This window comes from Aphanomyces astaci, assembly GCF_000520075.1.
Source record: "Aphanomyces astaci strain APO3 unplaced genomic scaffold supercont1.5, whole genome shotgun sequence".
NCBI classification, from domain to species: Eukaryota; Oomycota; class Saprolegniomycetes; order Saprolegniales; family Verrucalvaceae; genus Aphanomyces; species Aphanomyces astaci.
The window spans coordinates 290,568-309,356 of NW_009798268.1; the positions used below are offsets into that span (position 1 = coordinate 290,568).

The following is an 18,789-nucleotide window of genomic DNA, read 5'->3' on the forward strand; positions in this document are numbered from 1 at the left end:
TGGCAATAAAATTAAACTTCGGTTTTCCCGGATAGCAATTGTTGTATCCGGTACAATTTCGGATAAATGTACGTTATCCGGGAATTTGGTGTTTATGTTTACTGACGACCGTAAACCGAGAAAATTTACAGTAGACAGATTTCGCAAACGCCAGTTCTATTCTATCCGCAACCTAAAATTTAGAACCTGGATAGGTTGCAACCTTGTGCAGTGCGAATTTCAAAATCATCGGCTGCAAATTGGTTTTATCCAAAACACGTTATCCAATCAAACGTGGTAGGCCATCACTCAATAATGATGCTGGCTGGAGTCCCTCGGTAAATGACACTTCCAACGCATACAAAGGCGAGAATTGTACGCCTACAGTCGGATTGGAGTTACTGCTACTTTCGTCGATGTCGCTGTCACTGGCCCTGTCACTTTCGCTTTCACTTGCATCGTCCTCTTGCTGCTCCTTGATGTACTCCGCACGCTTGTAGAGTTGACGGTCGGCCTTGTTGATGCAGCCCTTGATGCTGGCTGCCTGTAAGTCCTCGAACGCTCGCTTCAGCCTCACAAGAACGTTCCTCATTAACTGTCCCCAATATATCTAAAAGAGTTAACCTGGCTTTTGACAATTGCCCATACAGTCTCAATAGGTTGTAGATCACTATGGTAGGGAGGAGTGTAGACAACTTGATGGCCAGCAGCTTTGGCCATCGACACAACCTCTATGTCAATTTTATCGACATGTACACGTAGTTTTTTCCACAACCCAGCCTTCGTTTCATTTGCGTATGGAATTCCATACTTTGTGCAAGCACTCTGTAGCACACTTTTCTTTTGTCCATATTTAGGTGTACTAGTATCCACAGGGAGACCTTTATGATATTTTGCATTGTCCATCACTATAACAGCATTGCTCAATCCAAGATCTTTCATTTCTTTGATAAGAATGTGGTCGACAGCTGTGAGGGGACCTTTGGCCATAACTTTTTTTTCGAAAAAAATGATGAAAATATTTTGATGAAGCGTCTGTAGCGTGAGCGGAGGGCTACAATGCACCCATTAAACACTTTCCTCAAATCATAATACTCTCGCCAACACAATGCCCCAAAGTTTGAAATTGAGTCAAATTTCATCCTATTATGCTATAACCTTTTACATTCAATATTTTACGTGCCAATGTGCATCAAACTATTTGGGTAGGCTCACCATTACCAACACAGGTGCAGACAATGCATCTATTGTGTGATATGATGCCATGGTTGGTGCTGAGAACGTGATGTACTCGACACCACGTTAACAGCACAATCCATGACATCACGTCCCCCACAGCCAACTGACACCGATCGCGCCATCGCCTATGTCAAGAAATCGCGTCCACGACAGATCACGCATCATGATATGCTCGACATGATCTTGGTTAACGCCATGCTACGCCAAGACGATACGCCTAAGGCAAGTCGAACCGCCGCATGCCTGCTGCGTCGCAAGCCACAGTTGGTCCAAGAGGTATGGAAGATCTTTTTGGAAACCGGTGGCACGGTCACCAAACCTGACCCGACGATGGACATGTCCACTCGCACAAGTCTCCCGATGACGCCCACCATCGTGAGCATCATTCAAGAATTCGTCCGGCTGCGCCTCCAAGATCGTGTCAGGACGGTGGCCAAGGACGTGGTCCATTTCCTCCGGGCCCAGCGCAATTTGTGTTTCGATCCTGAGTCGGATATTTCCACCAAAGCGGCCTGACAGTCGACACAACGGGTCCTGGCTAAACTCGGCTACAAGCGCGGGAAGAAGAAAAAGAGCCTCGGCAGGCGGTTGTGTGGTGTAAATGTTCAACATCGTGATTTATATGTTTCTGTAATGTATGATTTGTTGACTGTGAATGGTGATGTCAACTGACGACCTGTTGTATATTTAGATGAGAGCTACAATCATAACCATTATAGTCGACATGATGATTCATTGTATGATCCAAGTGATGATTTTGACATTGAGGTCAAAGAAAAGCACAAAGGTGAAAGGTTTTGTTTCATTGCTGCAATTTTGGATAGTGCTTGTATGGATAGCAAGCTTTTGTCTTTAGATATTTTTCAAGGTGGAAAACGTACCGGAAGGCATGAAACAAAGGACTATCATGGAATGTTTGACCATGTATATTTCGTCAGTTGGTTCTCGAAACTTATCAAAGAAATGAAAGATCTTGGATTGAGCAATGCTGTTATAGTGATGGACAATGCAAAATATCATAAAGGTCTCCCTGTGGATACTAGTACACCTAAATATGGACAAAAGAAAAGTGTGCTACAGAGTGCTTGCACAAAGTATGGAATTCCATACGCAAATGAAACGAAGGCTGGGTTGTGGAAAAAACTACGTGTACATGTCGATAAAATTGACATAGAGGTTGTGTCGATGGCCAAAGCTGCTGGCCATCAAGTTGTCTACACTCCTCCCTACCATAGTGATCTACAACCTATTGAGACTGTATGGGCAATTGTCAAAAGCCAGGTTAACTCTTTTAGATATATTGGGGACAGTTAATGAGGAACGTTCTTGTGAGGCTGAAGCGAGCGTTCGAGGACTTACAGGCAGCCAGCATCAAGGGCTGCATCAACAAGGCCGACCGTCAACTCTACAAGCGTGCGGAGTACATCAAGGAGCAGCAAGAGGACGATGCAAGTGAAAGCGAAAGTGACAGGGCCAGTGACAGCGACATCGACGAAAGTAGCAGTAATACATTTAAATGAGAGATGTAATCGAATAAGTCACTTCTTATTGGTCAATTTGAATTGTCCAGGTGTTGTGTTCAGAGCACGCAAAAATCCTCGAAAATTGATAACTTTATTGCAGGCCCCCTCACAGCTGTCGACCACTGTTAATATGATACAGAGATGAATATGACTGTATACCAGTGGTGCGCAGCGTGTGGGGTCAAGGGACATAGGTGGGGTGTAGTGTATGGGGCGCAGCGTGCGGGGTCGAGGGGCGTAGGTGGGGTGCTGGGCGCAGCGTGTGGGATCGACAGGTGTTGGTGGGGCGCAGGGCTCAGCGTGTGGGATTGAGGGGTGTAGGTGGGGCGCAGCATGCGGGGCCGAGGCGTGTGGTCAAAGGGTGTAGGTGGGGCACATTATGGGGTCGACGGGCGTAGGAGTGGTGCAGGGTGCAGCGTGTGGTGTCGACGGGTGTGGGATCGAGGGATGTCTGGCGTGAACTGGTTTGGCCGACGCAAATACTCCTCCAGCTACACATGGAAATACAATGGTTTAAACATGTCTGAGTAATGTACGCTTGATCTGACGAGTATCATTGAAGCGTGGATTTAATTAAAGCCTTCATACACAATGATCATTAGTATTACTCACTTGACTGGTTAACGCCTCAATTAATCAAGTGGTATGGCACACGGGTGAAAAAAGCAAGCAAAAGAATCCAAGTAGCGGGATATATGTCCGGCGTTCTCGCGAAAAACAATGAATATCCTACGTAAATGTACCTTCCATATGAACATGCTGGTACCAGTGATTCACGTGTGGGGAAGAGAGGGATTCAAATTCCTAAAAATACAAAAATATGTGCAAAAATATGGCAAATACCTCCGTTGGACCACTCGTTTTCGCGTTGTATCCATAAAATGTTGAACTAAACATCAACCACGTGACCGGTCCCCCCTGATGACAGCCCCTGCTGCCCCTCCACGTGGTTGATCGTCTTGTACTTTGAATTCCCGGCGTTGTGCTCAGATGGTTGCCACGGGAATGTCCTTGTCGAGTAAACCCCACTTGGTTGGACAGCCACATAATACCCCAAGACCAACCAAGTGGGGTCTTCGAAGTTGGGCGGCTCAAACAAGCGGCGTGGTACAAAGCTCCATGTCGTTTCCTTTCGCGGCAGCGGCAGTACCTTCAGGCGGCGATCAAATGTCACACACGCTCTGTGCCAGGAAGAAGAGCACATGTGCTCAGGAGCCCCGCAACACACCGCTCACTTGCATGGCCCAACGTCGGATGGTCATGTCATCTCGGTGCTCCACCGACCACGCAACGTGAAATGGCAACTTCTCGAAAGTCTTTCCGGCATCTATTTTGATTGGATATTATCCGGATAACTCTAGCCAATCCTAGCCTTTCAATTTGTCGGAGATGTCGGCACAATGTCGGAGCAATTACCCTATGACCAAATATCCAAGCGTCCATGTAAAATACCGCTAGGTTAAATATCTATTTCTGGATCAATTCATCACCAAATTTGAATCTGAGACGTAGAATTTCTTCACCACATTGAGATCTGTCGATTCTACGTCTCTATTTGCTGAAATTTTGAGTAATGAATATGAAATAGATGTCAGAAAATTTTGTGAAAAGTTGGTAGTTTATAGATGACGTATAATACTCCATACTAGTACAGACGACGAGGGAATTTAAGGCTCATCGAAGTTTTGAGTGTCATACACTTTTTACAGCCAAGCAGCAGCAAATCACAAAATACTTTAATTTTTTGGTGAATTTTTATAATATATGTTTCGAATTTCGAACTACGCTATCCAATCATATCGTGAAATTTGCGCTACACATAGAACTTCGATGAACCTTAAATTCCCTCGTCGTACTGGGGAAAAACTCGCAAGAGTTGCACCCAAATTTTTAATTATCTGATAATCTCAAATCATTGAAGCAAAGTATTCAAAAAGATAGTCACTACAAACCGTCAAATCTGCGGGTGAGGGTGAGGCTTACCATTCCCAGAGAACGCGCTAACAGCCACGGCACTGCCAGAGAAGCTATGCAACTGGATGTTGGACGAAGACCAAGTTTCGTTAGTGCAAGTGGCTGCTGAACTTCGCTTTGCTGCAGCGAAAGGTCAAGTCACGCGACGTGACAGGTCTTGCCCGTCAAATTAATAAGCTATGAGTGCTTTGGCCGGGTGGTTGATGACAGGAAGGTGAAAAATCGTTTCCTGCCTTGGTGAACGAGCATCATCGCTTCGATACAGTGCCTGAGAAACTATATGGGGTCGACGAGGAGGACACTGATGAGCACATGCTGTTGGATGATTTGGTGGCGTTATTGGACGAAGATAAGTGTGCCGCGGCGTCCAACGTGCTAATGTGACCGACGACAAGGAAAAGGTGGAACAAGTTGGCAGTTCGTGTGAGAAATGGCCATGAAGACCATGAAACGACGCGTTGAAAGTGGCGATGGCGAATAACCAAAAACGAAGACAGCATCGGATAATCGTCGAAACAGTGCGATTTTAGCTATCGAGCTTGAGAACGAAAAAAGAGTCGGCCATCAAAGCTAAGGTGCTGGAATTTAAACGTTTTAAGTTTATTATCCATTTTGAAATTGGATAGGCGGGGTCCCTGTAGATATAGTACCCGCTGAATATGTCAGCGTTGATTTCGAAGTACGCTTGTAAATTGCTGACACGAAGCAGAGTCACGTCGTGGCGGCTGCCTTTCAAGGGCCCCGCGTTCGACACGCGGTGGAGTGGAATTTCAAAGTTATGAAATCTTTGCGGGCGTTCATAATGTACAAGAACTTATCGAAAGGCGGCTCTCACCAATGGGGGGCTCCCAATAATCACATACACACAAATGCAAACACAACACATGGCAATGAAATTTGCCTTTGGATAAAGTATCAAACTTGGCCGCACTCTGGATAAATACGTTACATCGTGGATATCTTGGATAAAATAATAAACTTGGATTCTTGATTCATGCTTTTGATTTGGGATGTTTGGGACGGTATTAGTTTATTCGTATTCACCTTGAACTCCTCTAGCAAAGCATACCTCTAGTTTCGATATTTTGATAATCTTGACACTCATTATTAAATAATTCTGAATGTTGCAACTACTTCCGGACAGAGGTAGGTACAGTGACTTGCAGCTAAACTCGGTCAGGTGCACTATTCAAATATAATATAAATTCCAAATGTGCCGAAGTAGAATATCCTCGTTTGATTGGCTAAATGTATTTGTAATTAATTAAATCAATCACGTCAAAATCTACATGTGATTGGCTGGTTTTAAAAATTTGAAAGTGATCAGCAACCAACTCAACGATTCCAAAAAATGCGGCCACGCAAGCGCAACCAAAACAGCTACAAGAATGAAGAACGCAAGTTCTTCCTGAACAAGTTCAAAGCCACGCATGGTGTGAGCGAGCGTCAATTCTGCCGCGACAACAAACTGGCGTTCTCGACTTGGCAAGGATGGAGAACCAACGAGGCCAAGATTCTTGCAAGCAAGCGACACGGACGCTTGGCAACGTTGGGTGGTCAGGGCCTTCGAGAGCTCATACCGTTCAAGAACGAACTTCTCGCGTTCATGCGAGACCGCCGAGGCACCGAGCGATATGTCCGGGTGTTCCATCTCATGCGATGGGTCAAGCGACACCACCGGCCGTGGCTGGTTGACTACCTGTCAACAAAAAAGAATGATGCTGTCGGGTACAACTCATTCCGTACGCTGTTGTTGAGGTTTTCGTATCGACACCGCTTCCGTCATCGAGTCCCATGCAAAAGCAAGCTCTCCCAACAAGTGCTTGACGACGTGTGGCTCGGATACGCTGCGTCGTTCTGGAACAAGTACAGCGAGTACGACAAGAGCCAAATTTTGAATGTGGACGAGACAGGTTGTTCTACGATATGGTGTAAAAGTGTTCTTGTGCTTTAGAAGTCCAAATTGCATTTGGACGGGGCTTTAACTCTTTGGTCAGCGTATTCTTGTTGAACAATACTGTGTCATGATTTGAATTTGCAGTCGGCAATGATATACTAGTACAGACTGTATGTCCCAGTTTAGAGAGATTTTGAATTTGCAACTGGCAATGTTGTATATCCCAGATTAGATGATTTGACAAATTTTCACTAAACTTGGCGTAAATTAGGGCCAGTTTAGGGACATTAGTGACCACATAATCTAAACGGGGCATCCATCAATGTAATTCTTCAGTACTTGGATATTTTATTGACTGGCGACAGGACTGATAGTACTGAATTGACAGTACTATTAAAAGACTGTTAGCCCTGAAAATATTTGTATTATTTGTACGAAGCACATTCAATATACGTTTGATGTATTGAGCGTTACTGTCATCCCAGCAACAGTGTCTCCTAAGCGCCATCCAAGGGGGCCTTGGTAAGAATTTCGTCAAACTCGTTAAGCATCGGGATAGCTCGGTCGTTGATGACCTCCTCGTCTCAGCCCTCTTGTTCGTTCGCAAGTTGGTCGATTGCGGCATCCGTGACAAGCGCAAACGCTGCCGCCGCTCGATCCTTGGGCATCTTCGAAAACCGGCGTCCGTCCACGAGAGCACACACATAGTCATGATGAAGGTGGATGACGATAGCGACTGTCGCGTTGTGGTGAATTCGCGTCTCGCTATGCTGTTGATGCGTTCAGATGGCGTGGAAGTTGCAGGTCCCAAGGTATTCAATAGCCATCTGATAGTGGGTCGGCAAGGCTTTCCTTTCTTGTCGACCACCACGACAACACGTCGTCGAATCCAGATGCGTTTACGACATCAATCCATAGATACCGATCAACTTGTCGCCACCTTCTCCAGCCTAGCAACTACCAGGTGTCGACTGAAACATGGCGGCGAAGAAAGTGAATTGTATAAGTCCTGCGACCAGCTCCCAGCAGTGAACTTTTCGAGCTCCACAGAGTAACAACGTTGGAGCGTAGATCGAACAATGTCAGTGATATGTTTGACTTCGATTGCATCAGCCGGTTTCACAACCTGCGGGTTGAGGTATGCGCAAATGATAGCCGGTTATTGTACGAGCTTGGATTCGTACGTAAGATGAGATTCAATGGCCTGGAGCGCTTTTCGCTGTCATCGCAATGCTTGACGAGCATCTTCACTGACATCGGGACGAGGTCAAGCGTTGGCTGCAGATCAGCCGCAAGGCTTTCCATCCCTTGCCGTGGCGGTCGTACGAACTCTGACACGCCGCAGATTTTCTTCCGTTCATTATCGGACAATGCTCCTTCGTCACCGAGTCATGCCGTGCTTGTACTGTCTTCAAGCATTTCATGTGCTGAGTTCCAGCGCATCGGTGAGTCCTTGCTAGAAAAACCGGCGGCGGCTACTTCACTTGCCGCATGACCTTTGTTCGGTGAATTTTCAACAACGCGTCACGTAGCTTCTCTGTGCTCGTTCTTGTAAACTGCAACATGAGCAGGACAGCCAGCTGCACCGAATCATCGGCGCATCGTACGTGATTACGCGAGCTGAAGTGCTCATATTCGAGTAATGCATTGATTGACGAGCTGGAAAAGGGAGCAACACAGAGGCTGCCGCGTTAGAACCATTATCGGTAGTCACATTGAGAAGTCATTTCAAGACGCCATATCCCATGCCCTTGGGCAAATAGGGAATGTGCGACCCATGGGCTCACACTAGTACCGCATGCGACATCAATGATCGTAAGCAGGATGCTATTTGGCGCCAGTACAGACTCATCTCTCCAGCGAGCTGTGCCTACGTAGAAGCTCTTCAGGTTGCGGTTCGACCAACCGTCATGGGGTAGGGAGGTGGCTACGTCCAAACCCGATAGTAACGTTTCCAGCAACGGCAGCATGATCTAATAAAGCTCGGTTATCCGACTCAGAAGCGTTCAGGACGACGCTGCTATTCTACTTCGAAGTATATCCGTAACTTCCAATTGAAATATAAATATAAACACCGTTGGAGATGCTCTTACAATACTACCACTGTCCAAGATGATTACGACTAGGCTTCGGCAAGGTAAGGTAATTAATTACCTTTTACCCTCTGGTAAAAGGTGTGGTAAAAGATAAAAGTAAGGAATATTTACTGTAAGCATCGATGTCAACAGGTAATGCAAAGGGTAAGGTAAAGGTAACACCAGACAGATAACCTGGTAACCGGGTAATTACCCTTTACCTCAACCGCATATGCTATCCGTACGAAAGTGCAACAATCTCGTCAGAAAGAACATCGGCAATGCCAACTTTGCAAAAAGTGGAGTGCGTGGAAGACCAATAGTTCTGGTTGGAAGTCGCATCTACTTAGAGCGAACCGGGGGAAAATACGACCCCCCTAACAAATACGACCACCTCTATAATTTGATGACTTGTTAATGGAATTCGCAAAGTGAGCCACTTTACTCCTTTTTTATATCCAATCAGAGTCCATCACACCTTGCTTCTTACACACGGTTGGCTATAATACTGGCAGAAGAGGTTACAATTTTGAACTGTTTGGACGCTTGAATTTTGTAGAGCTTTGTGTCATGCTGCTCCAGAGAATTGTGCACTGATGAGTTCACTCCGGCTATATCCAATGTGGCTCTCCCCTTACAGCTAACATTGTGTTGTGGCCTCGGTTGGGTCGCAATGCTGTGACGGATCTGGTGGGCCAACGCGGTGGCGCAAGACGTCTTGGTACAGTAGGAACCCATCGCAAGTGCTGAAGTGGCGGCTTCAGCACTTGCGATGGGTGCCACCAAGACGTCTTGTGCCACCCGCCCGCGCAACCACGTGACCACTCCAGTAGGGAGGTGTACGGCACCGATACGGACTGATGGTGGAATGAGGGATGACCACATTCATTGGTTTAGAAGACAAGTGGTGATGTTACTGAAGTCTAGACCTGTTCGAATTGACCGAGTCCGGGATACCACATCGCATGATCTTGCTCTCATGCACAGCCTACATAATTATCTCAATGCTCCTTGCACCAACCGCCATCACAGGAGTAGAATATATCGCAACAGGTAGGTGACGAATTTACGCAGCGATTTTCGTGATTTCACGGCATCTGATTGGACAAATTTCCAATTTGTCCAATATATCCAAAATGAGACAGACACATGAAAACTAAAAATCATCAATACATATATTTAATTGAATCTGTACAATTTCAGAATTATTTATGGAATTCGCAAGGTGGTTCACCTTGCGCTGCATACAAAATTGCCTATTTCACCTTGCTTTTTCTAGCTAATGAGTGTTTAAACAACAATTTAATTCTACATTATAATATAATTTCTCGTTGACGAATAGAAAACAAGCCTTCAATGGCCAATCCAAGGATTGCATGATACATGATCCAACCAATCAATAGGGAGATTTCTGAGACGTCTCCTCTTTTTCTTTTTCCGTCAAATTCAAAAGAAAATTCAAACCAACGATTATTTTCAAGCTGATTTCGGAGCCTAATATTTTTCCCTATCCGTATTGGTGAGTGACTGGCAGGGGTTAATAATAGACAATGCTGACGCCCGAAGACATCGTTGCGATCTTCAAGCGCCTACGCTCGATGTCCTTGCGCCGACGAATTCATTTCATGGAGTACTTCATTGTTGCCATCGAACGACCATTCATCCCCAACACCAGGCTTCAACTTGGCACCATGTCCGACGTTGATTCAACCCTGAAGTTCCGATTTGACGTCGCCGGTGTCAACAGACTGGTTCTTCTGCTGCGGACCCCGGGCGTTTTCATCACCAAATCCAACGACCGCTGCCTCGGCACTAAGGCCCTGTGCATTGTATTGCATAGGTTGTCTTATCCACGACGCTACATCGACATGGTGGTGGTGTTTGGCCGGTCGCGCGAATCACTGTGCCGATTCTTCAACGACATGGTGGACCTCCTGTATGGTATGTGGAACGAACGCATGTACGAACATTGTGGTTCCACGGATTGCGGAGTACCAGGCTGCAATTTGAGCCAAGGGGTCACCAGTGCAGACCATATTTGCGTTCATCGATGGATCCAAGGTCCAAACCTGCCGCATCACCCCGACCCAGCTTGGCCGACCATCCGGACATGCAACGGCATATCTACAGTGACCACAAGCGAATCCATTACCTGAATTTTCAGGGTGTGATTGCAACCGACAGCATTTGCATCCACTTTTGGGGGCACGCTACGTTGCTCAAGGAAAGTCGACTTGTCGAGTTTCTGAACGACCGAGAAACGTCATTTGCTGGTGCGATTATCCTGCCTATGGCGACCCGGCTTAAGGTATTTTACCGTGGATCATGTCGGGCTACAAGGGCAAGTGCATCAGCGCCCAACAACGGTACTTTAACTCTGCCATGAGTCTTGTTCGACTCTCTGTTGAGTGGTCATCATTTGGGCGCATGAAAACGCTGTGGCCATTTATCACGTTCAAAATGCAACAAAAAATCATGCTCCAGAATGTAGGAAAGATAATATGTCTTTCGATGTTTTTCACGAATTGCAACTGCTGCTACTACGATGGCAATCACATTAGCCCTTACTTTGAAATGAAACCGCCATCGTTAGACGAATATCTCTCAGTCTAATTTGAAAGTAATGACATGTGTATCAAATTCATGAAGCACTAAAACTGTTCATTATTCTTTGACATACTAAACTTCATAAGTTCTACCATATCGGTATGACACTTTAGCTCACTTTCACGCATTTCTGCGCGTTCGTTTGTGTCAAATCCAACCGTCCGCCGCTTCGCCAACTTGGACTCGATCTCTCGAACTTCGTTCATGAAGTACATGCACGGACTAAGTGCTCACATCGAGAAGAAGGTGGCTCTTCTACTACCTGAGAAGTTCGCCCTTGTGTTCGATGGTTGGTCGTGTGGCTCAACCCATTACCTTGCTCTGTTTGCGTCCTACCCGTCCAGCGATGCAATTGGCTACTCTATAGTACTACTGTCTTTTGCACCAATCAACGAGGAGGAATCTCTATGTGCAGCTGCCCACGTGGAGTTTACTGAGTTCGTCCTGGATTTGTGTGGGAAGTCCTGGAGCAATGTCATCGCACTTGTCGGAGATAACTGCTCCACCAATGTAGCTTTTGCATGACTAACCGGGGTGCCTTTTATTGGATGCGCCAGCCACCGGTTTAACCTCTTTGTGTCCGATATGCTCACCAACCACGAATGTTATTTACAAAGTCAACGCTCTAATGACCAAGCTTCGTTTTACCCTACCGGCCGCTCGTCTGCGTCGTGTGACCCCCTACGTGCGATTACACTAAGTGCGACACGTTGGAGTTCGACGTTCAACATGTTGAAACGGTATATTGAGCTTAAGCCATTTCTATTGGCTATTGCTGACGACAGTATCGACGTGCTACGACTTAATGTGGTGGAAGATCGCGAAGTGACGGCCCTGCTAGTCACTCTAGAAGACCTCACTCGATTATGCTCGCCTTAGAAGGCGATGAATGCTGTCTTTTGGAAGTGCGCCAAGTCTTCGATACGGTTATCGAAGATTATCCGGATGCGGTGGGTCGTTTAGGTCCGAGCGCGCGAGTTGTCAAATACCTAAGTTTTGAGAGCGCCATTGTCAAGATCCTCCGCGGCACCGAGACAACGATGACAGCTGAAGAGTGTGAAAGCGTGATCAAGCTGCGCAATGAAGAAACTATCGAGTCCAGCGCGGCGGCCGTGGCGCTTCCTGTGATGTCTCTGGCCGAGCGGGCGTTGAAAAAGAAGAAGGTGACGCGCGTGACGAGCGGCTTCATGGATTGCCGGTTCTTGTGCACAACGTCGAACATGTGTGAGCGCTGGCCATCGGAAACCGACGTTGCAGCATGACCCCGAAAAATTTCGAGGAGCAAATGTTTTTGCATGCCAATATTAACCTTTGGACGATTGAAGACGTTCAAGAAATGATGCGCTCCGTTGAGTATGGTAGCTAGTTCTATCTTACTGTACTGTTAATCCTGTTCGATAATACATGCATTGCATATTCTGTTTGAATTATTCATCTGGGCGGGGGGCGGGATATAAATAATTCATTGCAGGGTTGAGAGTGAATAAGTATGACGTGCAAGCCATGACGACAAATAAGAAATTCGCTGCCTCGGACATCAAGAATAAATATGAATAAATATTGGTCACCACTGTGAGGCGGTTGCATCCCACGCTTTCATCTTGTTCTTGGGAGCCAAAAACGGTCGATCGTTGTTTGTTTGGATCAACAGATACACGTCGTCATCCTCAGTCCACCACGACTTCGTCGAACCATCCAGGACGACTAGTTCCACGTCGGGTCCAACGACGGTCATGACCTCGCTGTCGCTCATCTCTCTTTACCACTGACGGTTGAAATCCTCAAACATTGGTCGATTGGCGGAATCTGGTACTAGTTTCCGGAGTTTTCTCTAACAATATCGGTATTTACAGGTAATTCTAAGAATTAAGAAAAATACAACATCCCGAAATCTCCCTAATGATCAATCATACCCAATCTGGCATCTTCAAAATTCAAATTTGTGCTCGACATTCACATCGACAAAGCAGATGGTGGTCACAAGACACGAGCAACCGTACTCGATCAACGTCAAGCGAGACTTGCTCCATCAGTTTGATGCCGCCAGTGTCCGTCTTTTGTGAGCCAAGCAGAACATACTGCAATCGACTTGGAAGGGCTGGCACCTTCTGCTCACAACGACCGCTCGAAACAGCAAGCGAGCGAGCCTTGGTGGACAGGGTTCAAGAACGAACTGTTGTCGTTCATGAAAGTCGTTCGTCGTGAGGAATGCATTCTTACATCTTACCACATGATAACTTTCATGAAGGTCAACCACAAGGAGTGGCTTGATGGCTACAAGCAAGTCGACAAATTCGTAGAAGTCCATTATGCGTCTTTGCCAAAGTTTTGCCGACCTTCATCGATTCTCCCAGAGAGTGCCATGCCACACCAAGCTGCCACCCTGCAACTTGAATCCATTTGACACGACTTTGCCGCTACGTTTTGGAACAAGTACGCCAAGTTCGAGCTGCAGGACATTCTCAACGTCGATGAGACCAGCGTATACTAAGCCATGTCGCCAAGGAAATTTTGGAAGGAAATCGACAAGACGCAAAGTACTCCGACCGATTGACGGCAGCTTTGACATGTCGTGCCAATGGTAAAGCACTTGCGGTTGAACGATCAATTATCTTAATGATATGTTGTTGTAGGTGGCAAGCTGCCCATTTTTTATCGTATACGGGAAGCCTGGCGAGTTGCTTTTGGCTTCCTGCCCGAATTGTTTTGGTGGTTTTGGTTGCGGGTCTCGAGCCAGACAAGTCCGGATGGCTTTTTCGCTGCATCCAATGGTACGTGCAATGTACCGGCTGCTTTTGCCTTTGTTGTGGAGGACTTGAACAGCACTAACTTGCACTGGGGTCAATTGCTTGCCCCTTGGCATATGTATTTCAAATTGGCATCGCAAACATGATCATGGTTGTATTACTAACATTTAGAAGCTTCTACCATATACCTTATGGATCTGTACCCCCGAAAATGTCAGTAAAATCTGATCGAACTGGATACAACTCAATAAGGTGGTCTGATTTCTTTCCAATGCGTTCGGATTGGTTACTTCTACTACTTCTACTTGTTTAATTGGCTAGAACGAGATAATTGGACAGCTTTGACCAATATAAAGCGATTGGGTAGAGCCCCACCAAATCGTACTTTATTGACACCATACAGCAATTTGGGTACAACTCGATAAGTCAAAATCACGAGTACTGATCCATAAGGTATACGGTAGAATGGTAAAAACACGCATCAAATATGTCGACTTTTTTGCCAAACTTGAAGTGCGTCTATGTTTGCATCACCCTGAAAAATGGTTTTTTGTCATTTTGAAAAAAAGTACTTCGAATTTTTATCGTTTTGTTACTAACAATGTTTTTCAAAATTAAAATAAAGTATGATATCACAACAGCGACCTTCAAATCGAAATAATTTTGGAGAAGTCTCAAAAATTCACGTACGTCAGTTTACGTCAGGACTGTATCCATAACGCGGTTGTTGTCAAAAATGTGCGGAATGGATGCGGTGTGGAAAAGTTGCTAAACCTCTCTAATATCTCATGGACCTGATGCACCAGAGCATGATAAACTAATTGTGTCATTCGTACTACTACACAGTAGTGCTACGTAGTACTAAATACGGAGTATTACAATATTCTGGGTGCTAGCAGAATTAACTGCAAAGTATTTTCTCATTCTTGAGCAATTGGGATTTGAAGTCACGATCTATTACTTCGAAGTAATACAAGTAAATGTAAATTCGACCAAAAACAGTGCGATGGGGGTCATACTAACGGGAGAGTCTTTTCAACTGTCGGCAGCTCAACTTGTCGACGAAACACACTGATACAGACGGATAATTATCCGTGTGTACGGTTAACTATCCGGGTAATATGAACTGATACAGACGGATAATTATCCGGGTAATATGAATGCGCACTTGCTCCCTCTCTAGTAGCAACACTAACATTAAGCCACGGGAGTACAGTACCGATAACAGAACGGTGGACTTTTCTCTTATGTAGCGACGGCTCAATGATGGAGCAGCGACATCGTAAATGTTCCTTCTTGACCTGTGTAAGTACGACATAACACTGTGATGCTCTACCGGTACACAGAAGTAGAATGTGATCATCCGAGCGATACTGTCATGAACTTGCGAGATCTCCAGTTATTTGGAGAGATGGTTCTATGGGAGTCATTGGCTCGACCTTCCCCCTTACAAGCCAAGCGAACAGCGTCAACTAGTAATTTGTCCCGATTGCAGTACAAAAAGCAATCTCGAAGTATCCAGCCTACAGCCTCAAAATCCACCGACAAAACTACGCGGCACTGCAAGACTTGTACTAGTCACGGTGTAACAAGTACAAATCATCGAAGCGGTCCGAAATGCCCTTGGTATTCAAATGTAAGAAGTGTTCACATTTATCCAATTCTTCATGAACGTAATCAGCAGGCATTGCACGACACAGCAACCCGCTTCACGACGAACTGAAGCCCTCACAGTTCTTGATACACAGTTCAACAGCATATTCATCAGCAACACATACATTATATATTACCAATACCGAACGATGAAAGAGCAACCTAGCTCTGAGTGGGACAAACTTGGTGGTGGTGCAAGCTTTGGATTCGTACGAGCGATGTACTGTAAAATGTTTGACTATAGAGGGCATTAATGGCCTATCTAAGCCAAGAACTCAATGTTTATAGAGTGATTGAACGTTCACGCCTGTCATATGGAAGAAAATCTATGTAGTGTGTTGATCGTCGAGGGCCTTTAGACTCCAGAGGGTATGAATGGCCATATAAGCCAAGAACTCGATGTTTATAGCATGATTGAACATGCATACCTGTCATGTGGAGGAGATTGCTGGTAGTGTGTTGATCATCGAGGGCCTATAAATGAACTTGAAGGTAAACACGAAGGTTGATTGATAACTATCGTGACGTGGTGTGACGTACATGAGCATATGAGGTGGTGGATGCCCAGGCTTGTGGCTTGTAGCTTCGACGTGCGGCGCTGTCGTGTGCACCATCGCCCCGTTTACATCGATGCTCCTTTCTGAATGAATGGAAACTGAATTCAATCCGGTTATATGAAATATCCGCAACATATGGTTACCGACAGCTTGTCTGTCGACAGACTTCCCATAATACTGATTTCCCCCCGGCTTTTAAACGGTGGCCACGTAACAACTTTCAAAGAAAACAAAAATATACAGGTACAAATTATTACAACTCAATGGACGCTACGTGTTCGCTGAACGTCGAAAGTTCAGTGTCGAGGATGCCTGTCCGATTCCAGCAGTTGACCACGGTTGCCTGTGACACAGAACGCCAGGCATCCTTTGCCCACGACATTGCCTCCACCAGAGGTACCTCATAGAGTCCGTCCTGCCTACCAGCCATGACTTATGACTTATGACTGAATCAATCTGTTGCAGGGCGTTCTGCAGCTGCTGCTGCTTGACCTTGGCCTTGAACGACGCAATGATCCCAGCGTCCTGGGGCTGAAGGTGCGCTGTCGTATTCTTTGGCAACATTTTGACCTTGATGTTTGTCGGAAGGGACTCGTCGTCGGGCCGATGCGGTGGCGCGTTGTCGACCAAGAGAAGGACCTTTCGGTCCTCCGCGAGCATGCGCTGGTTCATCTGTAACAGGTACGTGTTGAAAAGGCCGCCGGTCATCCAACCCTTTTTGCTGTACATGTAGTTGAAGCCCAAGTCGGAGGCCGCGACCCCGTTGAAACACCGTGGACGTGCCGCAGTTCCGATAAAGAGCGGGTCAACAACGTCGGTGCCGTCAGCATTGGTGGTAAGTGCAACAGTGATGCGCTTTTTTGACTCCTTTGTCCCGGGTTGTCGGTGTCGCGTGATCGATCGGTGTGGTGACAAGCAGAAGAAAAATGCCGTCTCATCCATGTTGTAGGTATTGGCGGTGCTGTACCCGCTGGTCGCTGCTTTCATCTGCTGGCGGCCCTCGGCGACAAGAGCTGGGGACACAGATGAACCCTCGCCATGCTGCAGTTTACTGGTGAGTCCGTGCTTAACTTGGAACTTGTATAACCATACTTTGGAGAAGGCGGGGCGTTGTGAGACGGGGACGTTCATTTGGTCGCAGGTTGCCGACGCCTGCTTGCGGATGAGTTCGCCGGTGATGCAATCGCCCAACTCTTCGCACTTGAGGACCCACGCAAGGACGCTCACTTCGACAGCAGGCAGTGCGACAGGGCGGTCAATACTTCACACTTTGTTGTCGGCGCGGATGCTTAGCGTAACGTTTCGTTTAAGTACATTTCCAATGGTAGCTTTTGTTGGTGTTGAAGCAAGGGTGAATATTTCAGCAGCCCATGCGGCCAACTGGGAGTACGTTGAGGTTGGATGTTTCATGTGATGAGCATACAGCTCGTGCTTGTCGAACAAAGTCATGCGCAGCTTCATGATTTCAATGTGGCAACATGCAAACATCATTGAAACATTTGAAATTTCAAGTTCACCTCGACAGTCGATATTATCAATTCTCAAAAATTATTCACTTTGGGCCGTTTAAAAGCCGGGGGGAAATCAGTAACTACAGGGAACGACGTTGAATAAGCACGTAGCCCGTCAATCTGATTGGACGGAGGTCAAAGACAAATGATCCAATCGGCTATCAGGTTGGACGTATTTAAATAAATTTGGTTCAGAAATTTCTGCGCATCCGTATAACTAACTTATTATAGTATATTGGAAAATGAAGTGTACTTACTGTTAGTTCACATTAGGATGAGCTTCACCGAATAGCTAAGGCAACTTTGACAGAAATCATGTTATTACAGGTAATTGCAGTTTTAACTCGAACAATGGTTTGACATCATTACACGGAGAAACACACACATGCAGAAGTCATTCTGCCCCCTCTGTCGGCCAATAAGCTATGGCAGGTACTTTTTATAATCAATAAACTACATAATGAATTGAAGTCAATAATAATAAAACGGCTTGACTCATGGCCATAATTCACGGAACGCACACATTTTTGGGATATCTCAGCAACCAATGGGAGTTGGGAGCTGCTGTTTGAATATGATTAGCCAATTAGATTGCTGTAAACGTGGTTATGGCTACCAATGAACGAACGCAATTGTGCAAGGACTTTCCATACAACAATCAATTTTTGCACCCGGACATAATTAAGGAACGGACATTCTCAATACAAATTTCCATATAAACAGAGTGAATGTATATTCTGAAAATGTATGTCCGGTATACAGAATTTCAATGAGATAACCTTGTCGTTTATGTATGGATAACTTGGCGAATATGACAATTCTATCCGACATTAGTCTTATTGGTTAAAATTTCAATACTTCGTACATTCATTGGTAGATGACTCTTCATTTTCAATACAAAGGCCAAATGTCGTATGTTGGTTTTTATACAAGTCTCTGACGAGGTGAGGACATGAACCGTGAGGAGCAGCCTCTGCACGCAATACACGTGGCACACGACGTGGCTCCGGGTGCCACGTGTAATGCG

General features: G+C 45.9%; 5 protein-coding genes across 5 annotated transcripts in view; 4 read left to right on the forward strand and 1 right to left on the reverse strand.

Moving 5' to 3' along the window:
• H257_02884 (hypothetical protein) overlaps positions 1-571 on the reverse strand; it is a gene marked incomplete at both ends in the record, with an annotated part of 3,456 nt that extends 2,885 nt beyond the window's left edge. The window contains one exon of the mRNA XM_009826707.1: positions 365-571. Within this exon, the coding sequence (XP_009825009.1) occupies positions 365-571 (207 nt within the window). The remainder of the gene's footprint in view (positions 1-364) is intronic.
• Positions 572-1,296: 725 nt separating this feature from the next.
• Positions 1,297-1,734, forward strand: H257_02885 (hypothetical protein; the record flags this gene model as incomplete). The annotated part of the gene is made up of 1 exon (XM_009826708.1): positions 1,297-1,734. One exon carries the CDS (start codon positions 1,297-1,299, stop codon positions 1,732-1,734), a length of 438 nt encoding a protein of 145 aa, XP_009825010.1.
• A 797-nt stretch (positions 1,735-2,531) lies between these two features.
• H257_02886 (hypothetical protein) lies at positions 2,532-3,053 on the forward strand (the record flags this gene model as incomplete). The annotated part of the gene is made up of 2 exons (XM_009826709.1): positions 2,532-2,715; positions 3,034-3,053. The coding sequence occupies 2 exons, from the start codon at positions 2,532-2,534 to the stop codon at positions 3,051-3,053; spliced, it is 204 nt and encodes a 67-aa protein (XP_009825011.1).
• A 3,013-nt stretch (positions 3,054-6,066) lies between these two features.
• On the forward strand, positions 6,067-7,566 carry H257_02887 (hypothetical protein; the record flags this gene model as incomplete). The annotated part of the gene is made up of 3 exons (XM_009826710.1): positions 6,067-6,628; positions 7,201-7,424; positions 7,531-7,566. The coding sequence occupies 3 exons, from the start codon at positions 6,067-6,069 to the stop codon at positions 7,564-7,566; spliced, it is 822 nt and encodes a 273-aa protein (XP_009825012.1).
• A 2,671-nt stretch (positions 7,567-10,237) lies between these two features.
• H257_02888 (hypothetical protein) lies at positions 10,238-12,556 on the forward strand (the record flags this gene model as incomplete). Its single annotated transcript, XM_009826711.1, has 5 exons — positions 10,238-10,647; positions 10,749-10,995; positions 11,028-11,174; positions 11,505-11,583; positions 12,258-12,556. 5 exons carry the CDS (start codon positions 10,238-10,240, stop codon positions 12,554-12,556), a joined length of 1,182 nt encoding a protein of 393 aa, XP_009825013.1.
• Between the last annotated feature and the right edge of the window lie 6,233 nt (positions 12,557-18,789).